The following is an 11922-nucleotide window of genomic DNA, read 5'->3' on the forward strand; positions in this document are numbered from 1 at the left end:
GAGGGATGGATGGATAAATAGGATCATTGAGATGAAGGGCAATGCCTGGGAACTCTTTAGAGTCTTTAGAGTCTCATCTTTTAATTCAGCAAACAGCTCGAAAAGATTCCCATCCCTCCCCCAGCACTGAGCCCTGTTTTGGATGCTAAAGACACATAGATGGGGAAACTGAGGCCACTACTTGGCAGAGACACAAAAGTTTGCAGCAATTCAGAATAGGATGTGCCTGGAATAGAAGGAGAATCTCAGCAGGGGCAGCCCTCACTCCTGCCCACAATAATGCTGTGAACCTATTGCTGCTTCCGGCTGTTCGGGACCCACCAGCAGAGAAGCCATTGTTTAGCTTGTTGCTTGGCCCGTTTCCTACTACCCAATCCTTCCCCTTCCCATTGTCCTTAGGCCCCTTATCAGGGTACAGGATGCAGCTGCCGGCACAGCAGCAAAAAGAATGGGAAGGGGCTGGGAGTAGTAGATGAGGCCATCCCAGGAGAGTTGAGAGGCTTCAGCTGGTGGTCCCTTTCAGAAGAGCTGCTGACAAAGGCCCCAGGCAGCGGGCTCTGCCAGCATGGCACTGGGCACTGGGTGCAGAACTCAGGCTTCAGAGGCAGAGAGATCCCGATTCAAGCCCCAGTATCTGCCACTGACATACTGTGTGTCCCTGGGCAAGCCTCTTTCAATCTCTGAGCAAGTTTCCTTGTTGGTTAGAGAAAGCATAAGATGCTTGCTTAGTGAAGAATGACTTACTGCATTGAGGAGTAACACAAAAATGCATGGTACCTAAATATTTTTAAATGTTCATTTCTGTTCCTTCCCCCTACCTCAGCCATGGCAAAGTATCAAAAAAGATTATGTCAAAGAGGGCTTTTGTGACAAGTAGAAGCAGTGCTTTCTCTTAAGTAAATGAAGATGTTTTCCCACAACTGGGTTATCTGAAAAATCACATTGAATAAATCTATAATAAGTCCCATTTAGTAATTTATAATCACATTAACGGAACAGCTAACGTTTATTGAGTACTTACTATGTGTCAGACACATCGCTTCTGCACAGATACTCTGTGAGTTAAGTACTGTAGGGTTAATTTCATGGGTGTATGACCAGAGCAGCTGCACAGGGCCCGCCACTCAGAAGGGTGCCCTATACTTGAGGTTTAATTTTCTGTGGTCACCACCTTGAAATTCTTAATCATTCTATCTTTTAATCTGTGTCTTATAAGTAAAATTGGGTGGAGCAATGGAGCACACCCTGGGTATTTGGAGCCTTGGTTCATACATGGTCCTGCCTCCTGTCACCTCCCCACCTCCTCCTCCCTGAGATGGATTCTCAGCTGTCTGTTCCCCCTACACACCCCACACACCTATCGCCACCACAACTCTATCCCAGGCAGGGGCCTGGGTGTCGGCACAGGGAGAGGAAGAGAGAGTTTGCATGCCAAGTCATGAAACAGGCCTCTTGCCTGTCTCATATGAGGGTCTACACTCACCTTGTATCACCAGACCTAAGGGAATACAAAATTAAATAGTGAATAATAAACGGCATGACCGGTTGAGAGAGACAGCAGAGACAGAAAAGGAACCCTGCATTTGCATTTGCATTTGCATTTGCACTGGTCCTCATAAATTATGTAGCCAGTCCTGGGTACTATGATTGCCTCCATTTCACTGAGGTGGCAATCATAGTGGACAATGAGGCTCAGAGAGGCTCAGTAGTTTGTCCAGGATCACACAGCTGCCAAGTGGCAATCTTCAGACACAGATTTAGATCCCAGGTAAGGGAGGACTCCCAGATCTTAAAGAGCTTTCAGCTCAGGAATTAGGAGAGCTGGATCCAATTTTTGACCATGACCTCGGCAAGTTTGCCCCTACTATGTGCCTCAGCTTACCCAAGTGAAAGCATTCTATTGAGTCTTCCAAAGTAGCACAGGGTCTCAAAATTTGACTTTGCCAGTTACATGGGCTGTAATTTTGAGCACAGGGAAATCATCTTTGCCTACCTTCCCCATAGAGTTGCCAGGAGCATTCAGCAGACACATACCCACTCCGCATGACACTTCACAGCATATAAAGCACACCCATGCTACTCCCTGCTGCAAATAACATGAAGCAGAAGGCTGGGCTAGGAATATTATCATCCCCATATCACAGACAAAAACTTTGAAGCACCAGAACTCTAAAGTGACTTCCCCAAACTCACTGCGTTTCAGGCAAGTTTTGCATAGGTTAACAGGACTCCCCAGGATCATAATATGAATATCCCCAAAGGAGAAGATGGATCACAACCTTGTGAGTCTTGGTGTGGCAGGGCAGCAGGAGCCCCCACTCTGAGAGAGGTAGCTTAATCCCTGGCCTTGACAGTCCCAGGTCTGAGGAAGGAGGCCAGAGAGGTATCCAAGAGCTCCTGAAGGAAAAGAAACACCTGGCCAGTAACTTTCAAAGGGTGACAGCATCCTGTGTGATGTCTACCCAACATAGGAGGGGTGTTATCTACAGATCATAAGCAAACAGGCAGACAGAAGGACCAAGAGGCAGATCCAGCAGAAGCATCCCCCTGTTTGTCAATTCTACTTCTGCAGCCTCCCCACCCATGACCAGCCCACTGACCAGTCCTGGGAGAGATCTCCACCTGCAGAGTGCACAGGTTCTGGCACAGGTTCTGGCTGACCAGAAGTCCCTGCAGCTGGGGTGGTGTGTCCTTAGCCCTGCCCCACTCCCCTGGGTTCCTCAGTCCCTGGTTCCCTGGGAACCTGTATCATCTACAACAAAGGAGGGCTACCCCACCCTTGGGCCAGCCACCTCTCCTGCCTGGGGCTTCTGGTGACCACAGGATGTGTTTCAGAAATGGTTCTTGAAGTCAAGAGCCTCACCTGTCTATCCCCAGTCCTTCAGGGAAGCACTAGTGAAGAACTCCCCAATAAAACTTTCCGTGGTGGTGGAATTGTACTACTTCTTGCTGCCTGGTAGCCACTTGCCACATATGGCTACTGGACACAGGGGCCAATGATACTGAGGAACTAATTTAAAATGTGTATTTTGTTTTAATTATGTTAAATGGAGATTTAAATTATTATATGTGGCCAGTGGCTACTGTATTGGACAATGCAGCTCTGGAAACAAAAGGGGACAATACACCATGACTTAGGGCTTCAAAAACACTTTCACAGTCATCTCATTGTCCTGTGAAATAGGTGTTTATCCCATTTCACAGAGGAGAAAACTGAAGCTCAGAGAAACTAAATGGCTTCCATGCTGATGGAGCCAGGAAGAAGTAGAGACATGATTGAGTCCCAGGTTTCTTGATTTTGATTCCAAAATTCCACTCATACCTCTTTGCAACACTGCCCACTTACGTAGTCATCACATATTTATTGGGTCATTGTTATTTAGGAGCATACTTCTGGGCTAGACACTTAAAAACAAATCAGATACAGGCCCAGGCTTTGCAAGAATCCTTAAACAAAAGCAGTGTGATTGCCACAATAAGAATATAGGCATAAAAATTACCTTAAGTGACTTTCTTCCAAGTAGCTCAAAGCACTTTGCTTTAATTCCATTTATATCTGATGACTTCCCAATTGATATTTCAGGCCCCAACCTGTGCCCAGAGAACTCTCAATGCGTATACCAAACAGCCTCCATTTGAATATTGAATTGGCTTCTCAAACTTGTCCCAAACCCGCTCTTCCCCATCTCAATAAATAACAATTCCTTGCTTCCAGTGTTTCCACCTCCAAACCCTCTCTTCTCTTCACACCTTTTATCTAATCTATCAGCAAAAATTGTCAGTTCTGTCTTCAAGAAGCATCCAGAATGCTCTCCATCTCTGCTACTGCCTCTCTAATCTATCAGCATTATCTCTAGCTGGACTGTTAACAAACTGCTCTCCTGTGTTCCTCACTCTCCCCTACTTTTTTCTACAAAGTAGCCAGAGTGATTTTTTTCTTTTTTTATTTTTACTTTATTTTATTTTATGTTTTTGACACGGAGTCTCACTCTGTCGCCAGACTGAAGTGCAGTGGCGCAATCTCGGCTCGTTGCAACCTCCGCCTCCTGGGGTTCAAGCCATTCTCCTGCCTCAGCCTCCCAAGTAGCTCGGATTACAAGTGCACACCACCACGCCCAGCTAATTTTTGTATTTTCAGTAGAGACAGGGTTTCACCATATTGGCCAGGATGGTCTCCATCCCCTGACCTCATGATCTGCCCGCCTTGGCCTCCCAAAATGCTGGGATTACAGGCGTGAGCCACCAGGCCCGGCCCAGAGCGATTTTTTTTTTTTTTTTTAATGGAAAAGCTAGAGTATGCCACCTCTTAGCTTAAAGCCCCTAGTGCTTTCCCAAAGTCCTTTCAGTGATCCATAAGGCCCTAAAGCTTTGGCCTCTGATGCTTCTCTGACCTCATTTCCTATCACTCTGCTCCTTGCTCTTCTGGTCCAGCCACAACAGGTCTTCCTGGTCACTCCTTCCTGCAAACACTGCACAGCTCATTCCCTCACCTCCTCTGATAATCTCACTGAATGTTCCCTTTTCACAGAGGCACTCCCCATCACCTGACCGTGTTTCAATTTTCCTAATAACACTTATTACCTCCTGACATTTAAGATGTTTGCCTATTGTTGCTCTCCTCCCACTAGAGTGTAAATAAACTGCAGGAATAGATTGGCAGATAAGATACAGGATGCTCAGCTAAACTTGCATTTCACATACACAATGAATAATTTTTTAGTATGAGGATGTCCTAGATGTTGCATGGGATGTCTTAATGCTAAAAAATTGTTTGCTGTTTATCTGAAATTCTAACTTTACTGGGTGTCCTACATTTTCATTTGCTAAATCTGGCAACCCTACACAGGAAGACAAGGACCCTGGTTATTTTGTTCATGGCTGTATCCCCAGCGCTAGAACAGCTCCTGACACGTAGTAAGCTCTCAATAAATATTTATTGACTGAATGAATGTGTTCATTAATCTGAAACGCGCCTAAACTTTTAATAGCCTGTGTGAGAGCCAGAGGGGCGGAGCCTTCAGACTTGGTTAGTCCAGTTAACAACTGGGTGCCTGGGCGGCTGATGAACTTTCGAGGTAGGTCGAGCAGCTGGGTGCTTTGCCTGCCCCGCCCGCGCTCCACAGGATGCAGAACTCCACCCGGCTCAGATGAGCAGCAGGTCCTGGAAGCCCTCCTGGGGGCGGGGCCACCCTAACCGGCGGGTGGGACCCAGCCCCAGCCAGGGCAGGGCCCCTTTAACGCCCCACCTCTCCGCCACGACTTTCGCCCCTGCGTGACGTCACCCAGGCGGGCGACCAATGGGAGCACGGCTTACTGGCAGGCGGCGCCGGTGGCCGCTGCCAAAGGGGAAGTGATCTGGGGCTGGAGCGATGGCCCGGGTCTGGAGCCCGCGGCCGCCGCCGCCGCCGCCACCAACACCAACAACAACGTGTCGGGAGCAGCCGCGGCCGAAGCCAGAGCAGGGGCCGGAGTCGCGGCTGGAGTGGGGCCTGCGCGTGTGAGTGGCCGAGAGTTGCCCGTGCCGGAGACCTCAAACTACCGGCGAGAGCGCTTCTGTCGGCCGAGCCGCCGTCGCCCGCAGCACCGTGTCCCCAAGGCCCAGACAGCGGGGCGGGGGTCTAGCAGGCGCGGGACTGGCTTCTCTCAGGCCGACCCTTCGAGCCGGGCTCCGGATCTTTCTCGGCCTCGGGCCTCCTTCACGTTCAGGACGGAGGCCGGAGAACGGTGATCATAACACACCCCAGCCGGCTTCCCCGGCCGGGCATTTTCTCTGCGGCCAAGCAGTGTTGGGATTGTAGCTGCTGGGAGCCCCCTCCTGCCGCCACCTGTCCTACCAGGAAGGGACTGACGCGTTCCCACGTTCTTGCTCTGCACGTCCCACTCTCTTCCCATTCAGGAACAAGTTTCTCTTCCCTCTGCATTGGAAATCCTCCCCCGGAGGTCCAAAACACCTATTTTAAGCGTGCCCTTCCTCAGCTCCTGGAGCACTCTTAGAAGTATTGCCTACTTATCCGGGCTGAGAATCCTTCATTTTTGACTTGGCTTTTTTTCGCCCTTTGGAAGATAAAGGTCCCTTTCCACCCTCTACTAACACTCTGCGCCCAAGGCCTTATCCTTTGGGGTCACCAGCTCCTTGGCCATTTCTATGTGATTTCCCCCACCCATCTGAGTTCCAGTTTCCTCTGGGCTCCAATCTCCAGTCCCTGACGGATCTGGTCAGTCCCACCCCTAGGTGGGAGTGACCAGGGGGCTCTGGCCCAGGATCCCCAACCCTGGAAGGCAGCTCCAAGGCAGGAAGAGAATTGGGCGTCGGGTACGAACCTGGCAGCTCAGGAGTCGGGGCTCCACTTACCCCACACAAAAAGATGAAAAAGCGCAAAGAGCTCAATGCATTGATTGGTTTGGCTGGGGACAGCCGGAGAAAGAAGCCCAAGAAAGGCCCAAGCAGTCACCGCCTGCTTCGCACTGAGCCTCCCGACTCAGACTCTGAGTCCAGCTCCGAAGAGGAAGAGGAGTTCGGTGTGGTTGGAAATCGCTCTCGCTTTGCCAAGTGAGTAGTGGTGAAAAGTGGAATGGGAAGAAGGCATCTCCTTGCACTACCAAGGGGCCACATTGACAGGAAGGAGAAAGGAAGTCCTTAGGAAGAAAAAAGGGTGTAGACCTTGAAAGTCGAAGAGGGAAAAACGGTTTTAGGGAAAAGGTAAGTTCAGATCCTGAATGAAGAATAAGTTAGAGACCTGTCTTTAGGTGTAGAAAGAAAATCTCCAAATCTGAGGTGGAAATGTGGACTTCGGAGAATGTGCCAAGAGTCCAGGGAGTCCTAAAGAAGCGAAGAATGGAGACAGAGGAGCAGAGAAGCTTTGGAGACTAGACCTTTTAAAACAGTGTAGAACAAAGGAGAAACAGAGACTTTAAGACTGCAAATTATTTCGTTTTTGCACTCTTGATGATTCTGAATATTGGTGATGGGGAAATATGGTGAGAGATATACTGTAGGAAGTATGAGCCTTGAGAGTAGGTGGGGTTGGGGGGGGCAAAAGAAGAGGCATCATTTTCCCTAGCCATTCATAGGTGTAGAGACCACTAGGCAAATCAAGTAGTAAGATTTGAGGATATTGGGATTGGGGCTCAGGGTGGGAAAGAACCAAAGGGAACTTTAAAAACGCCCTTGGACTCTGTGGAAGCACACTAAAAGAAAAGAGGATTCTGCTGAAGATGTGGAAACAATGGCTAGGCAGAAGGTCAGGGTGCTGACATTGAATGGTTGGTTGGTTTGTTTAAAATGTCTTGTTTTGTTAAAGGAGGAGTTTGATTTCTAATGAGCTTTGTCAACTTAGGCTGTTAAGGGCAATCCTGGGTTTGGGTTATGAAGGTCTGATGAAGTGTTACCTTCATCAGAAGATACCTGGAGTAGTTACCCTGCTAAGTTAGTTTAGACCTTGAAAGTTGGTTGATGTTTTGTGTGAAATCTAGCCCCTTCTGTGTTTCCTTACTTCTGAGCCAATAAGCTAGAATATACCAGGTGTCCACTTAAAACTACAGATCCTGTTTCTTTCATTTCTTTTGCAGTAAAACTTGCTCAAACGTTTATAAAGTTTCAGGAAACTGAAACAAGATTCCCCGGAGTGAGTGAGTATGCATTTGAGAGAGAGAAATCAATAGGCAAATTACAGTGCAGAGATGGAATTGCAGAGAAACATTGGTCTTTACACTTTTGTGACCTGAGCTTGTATTCAAAGACCTCTGTCCTGATGATGACAGCTGCAGTGCCTTTACATTCTTCCTTTTACCTGCAGGAGCTCCCTCTGTTTTATGTGACGTTTGAAACCTTTGTACCCAGTAGATGAACCCTTAATAGGTCATATTATTTATTCATTTAAGTGCTTTACCCTACCTTCCCTGGTTAATTCACTGGTTATTCATTTAGAGGAGATAATTGCATGGCAAAACGTGTACTATTTCTAATAAAGCTATACCCCATAATCACTTCTGTACTCATGGTTGAATTTGTCCTCTTGAGCAGGGGAGACTATTTACGATGCTGCAAGATCTGTTATCCGCTCTGTGGTTTTGTCATCCTTGCTGCCTGTGTTGTGGCCTGTGTTGGCTTGGTGTGGATGCAGGTTGCTCTCAAGGAGGATCTGGATGCCCTAAAGGAAAAATTTCGAACAAGTAAGTGGTTACTTTTTTTTTTTTTTTTTTGAGACAGGGTCTTGCTCTGTTGCCCAGGCTGGAGTACAGTGGTACAATCTCTGCTCACTGCAACATCCGCCACCCAGGTTCAAGTGATTCTTGTGGTCAGCCTTCCGAGTAACGCCCAGCTAATTGTTTTGTATTTTTAGTAGAGACAGTTTCACCATGTTGGCCAGGCTGGTCTCAAACTCCTGACCTCAGTTGGTCCGCCCACCTCGGCCTCCCAAAGCGCTAGGATTACAGGCGTGAGCCACCGTGCCCGGCAGTGGTCACTCTTTTCAGGGTGTAATCTTGGACTCCTTTCCAGGTTCTGGGACAAAGTCAACCATGCTGAACGAAGAGTTTTTCTCATTCTAGTGAAGCAATTATACATTCCTCTCAGTATTTTATACTCTTTTGAGCTGTCTGCTTGAATGTTGTAACACTTATTTGTTTTTCAACTCACAAATAAAAGGCAGTGCTTATGCACCAGCAGGACAAGTAGTATCTGAAATAATGGCATTGCAGTAAATGCTTAGCGTGCAGAAGGCAAGAGACTCCTACCCCTAGGATAGGAGTCTAGAACTTCGTGTAACCTCTACTTATAGCTTGCATCTCCCCAAGTATAAAGTGACAATGACAACACTGAGCTATTCCTTCTACCTCACAGGGCCATTTGAGAAAGACTGTGGGAGCATCTGTCAAACGATTGCCTCTTTAGAAAGACCAAATAAGAGCATAGGAATGGGCAATAATAAGAGTAGCTAACATTGTGGAAGGCCTGCTGTGTGCCAAGTCTCAAACCGTTTTCTTTACAAAATCATCCCGTGAGATGGCTATTTTTATTATCTTGTGCTCTTAGAAGGATTAAGTAATTTGTTCAGTGATTAAGTATGAAAGAGCTGAGCATCTTCTTGCCCCTTGCTGCCCAAGTTCACATTTATAGCACTACTATCTGCACCACTGTTCCCAGTGGCCTTGTAAGCCTACGCACATTTATTCAAGTGCCTACAAATCTCTTTGATATCAACTTGGTCAGTAATCTAAAAGAAGTTTAGTAGAAGAAACAGGAAGAACTGGTTTTCTGCATACTTACCAGTTTTCAAGCTTAGAGCAAGGACTGATAGATTTCTTTCCTTAGCTGTGCTTATACTGGTAACATGATCTGTTTCAAGAAAAAAAATTTAAATACCATTAATGAGTGTTATCATTTTAAAGTTTTAGGAAACTTGCACTAATTTACATATTCATGAAGGGCTTACAACAACCATACCTACTTTGAACACTATCCAACTGTCAGAAATGTTTGTCTCATGAATGAGTTTTAAAATTTAAGGAGGTTTTCAAGTCATAGAGTTTTGTATATTCTAAATTATAAAGTTGTATTTTACACATCCAAATTACTTTTTCATTTATTTTCTTTTTTTTTTTTTTTTTTTTTGAGATAAGGTCTTGCTCTATCACCCAAGCCGGAGTGCAGTGGCATCTGGCTCATTGCAGCCTTGACCTCATGGGCTCAAGCAGTCCTCCCGCGTCAGCACCCCACACTCCCAACCCCAGTAGCTGAAACTACAAGCACGCACCACCCTCTGCTAATTTTCGTATGTTTGTAAAAGACAGGGTTTTGCTATGTTGCCCAGACTGGTCTCAAACTCCTGGGCTCAAGTGGTCTGCCTGCCTCAGCCTCCAGAAGTGCTGGAATTACAACTGTAAGCCACTGTACTCGGCCCAAATTACTTTTTCCAAAAGGTATGTTTGCACAGTAGCTTTGACTGGATTTAACAAATTTTTTTTGTTTTTTTTTTTTTTAGCAACACTGAAATTTTTGGCTCTAGGTTTCAAGGGTTAATCTTCTAAGCAAAGGCACCAGTTTCAACTTAATCACAAAATATCCTAACCTTAATAGCATGAGCACACCAGGAAACTGACCACAAGGCTTTCTCAAGGTCATAAAGAAATCTGGCTCCAGAATTGGAGTTCTTACTTTCCATCTTAAGCCTAGAAGATTACAATATCCTCACTTTCCCATCTGAAGCCTAGAAGATTACCATATCCCAACTTCTCTTTGCTGCCTACAGTTGCTCAAGTTTTGAACCCAGCCTAAGAACAGCTAATTTTTAGTGTGTTAATGATATTTCTAGTGATGTTGCTTTGAAACAAACGAACAAAAGTTAAAATACTAACTTTGGTTTTCTTCTGAGTTTCTGATTCTGGGGATGGGGATTCAGTATGCCACAATTCTCTGCCAGAATCCTAACCTGGATTACCAATTTTTGGAGTATGGTATAAGAAACAATGAGATATGTACCCCATAGTTATTTTTCCTCCTTTATAGTTGTCCTTGCAATATTGCACAGTGTCTCTAAGGCCAATTTTTTCTTTATATGTAAGTAGTAAGCATAACTTGGAAACTAGGTTCTCAGAAACAGTGTTCAACCATAAATCATCTGTCTGTGCCGTCATCTCTCTGTAATTAGTTAATTGGGTCTCCTAACTACAGCCTTGCAGTTAGTTAGACTTGTAGTTGGGCTCTAGGCTTGTGATGTAGCTTGTTTTGATCACATATAGCAATTATTTATTTATATATTTCAAAACATTGCTCGATTCACGCATCCAGGGATTCCTGTTTCTGACTGCTCTGCACCTGTGTTTACGGGATACTTACGTAATTTATAGGGTTAGCTGAGCTTTTCAGGTAATGTCTTTGGGAATGCAAACAAAGTACTACATTTTAAAAATAGACCAGATACATATAATAGACCTGGCAATCAGTCAACAAATATTTATTGAACACTTGTTAATACCAATCCCTGGAAATACTATACTGTCTTCAGGATATGTCAAGAATTATACCCTGGACTGCAGACCCTGCTTTCTACCACTGAGCCACATTCTCCTAGGACCCTGACTACATTTGTCAGCAAGCTGAATGAAGCACATTTGGAATTGTCAGTCCAGCTGCTTTGTTGGCTTTGATTTGCTACAATAGAAATGCCAGCACCTGCAATGTCTTCCTGACATTGCAAAGCAGGACTTCCTGAGGGAGGGTAGGGGATGGGGTATAGTCAGTCCATAGGCTAAACCATTGTAGACTACTTGGGAGTTTTTTTATGAGAACCAGCATCTTGACTAAATGGAACCAATCTTGTTAGGTTTAAATAATCATTCTTTGAATTATGCTTCTTTTTTGGTTTTTTTTTGGTTGGTTAGTTGGTTGGTTGGTTGTTTTTGAGGTGGAGTTTTGCTCTTGTCACCAAGACTAGAGTGCAATGGCACGATCTTGACTCACTACAACCTCTGCCTCCCAGGTTCAAGTGATTCTCCTGCCACAGCCTCCTGAGTAGTTGGGATTACAGGTGCATGCCACCACACGCAGCTAATTTTTTTTTTAGTAGAGACAGGGTTTCACCTTGTTGGCCAGGCTGGTCTCGAAACTCCTGACCTCAGGTAATTCACTCATCTAAGCCTCCCAAAGTGCTGGGATTACAGGCCTGAGCCACCACACCCTGCCTAAATATATTTTTTAAGGTTAATTTTTTTTTCTTGTTTTTCAAGAAGACAGTGGGATTCACGAATTTGGATAAGACCACCTGCTTGTCTGGCTTTAATACCTTTTTGAGAAATCCAGAACTTCTTGATTTTATTTCTATAAATTTTCCAAGACACTTGCAAGGAAAGGAAGAAGGATTGCTGAAATACCTGAAATAGAAAGCAAAGCAGATAGGCTTTTTTTTTTTTTTTTTTTTTTTT

At 45.5% G+C, this 11922-nt stretch overlaps 1 protein-coding gene across 1 annotated transcript in view; it reads left to right on the forward strand.

Annotated features, from left to right (window-relative positions):
- The first annotated feature begins 5308 nt into the window (after window positions 1–5308).
- The window catches only part of EFCAB14 (EF-hand calcium binding domain 14), a 45104-nt gene continuing 38490 nt past the window's right edge, over window positions 5309–11922 (forward strand). Inside the window, exons 1-2 of the mRNA XM_017881682.1 lie at window positions 5309–6550; window positions 8024–8172. Of these exons, the coding sequence (XP_017737171.1) occupies window positions 6366–6550; window positions 8024–8172 (334 nt within the window). The 5' untranslated portion in view covers window positions 5309–6365. The remainder of the gene's footprint in view (window positions 6551–8023; window positions 8173–11922) is intronic.

This window comes from Rhinopithecus bieti, unplaced genomic scaffold, assembly GCF_001698545.2.
Source record: "Rhinopithecus bieti isolate Rb0 unplaced genomic scaffold, ASM169854v2 scaffold_12155, whole genome shotgun sequence".
Classification (NCBI taxonomy): domain Eukaryota; kingdom Metazoa; phylum Chordata; class Mammalia; order Primates; family Cercopithecidae; genus Rhinopithecus; species Rhinopithecus bieti.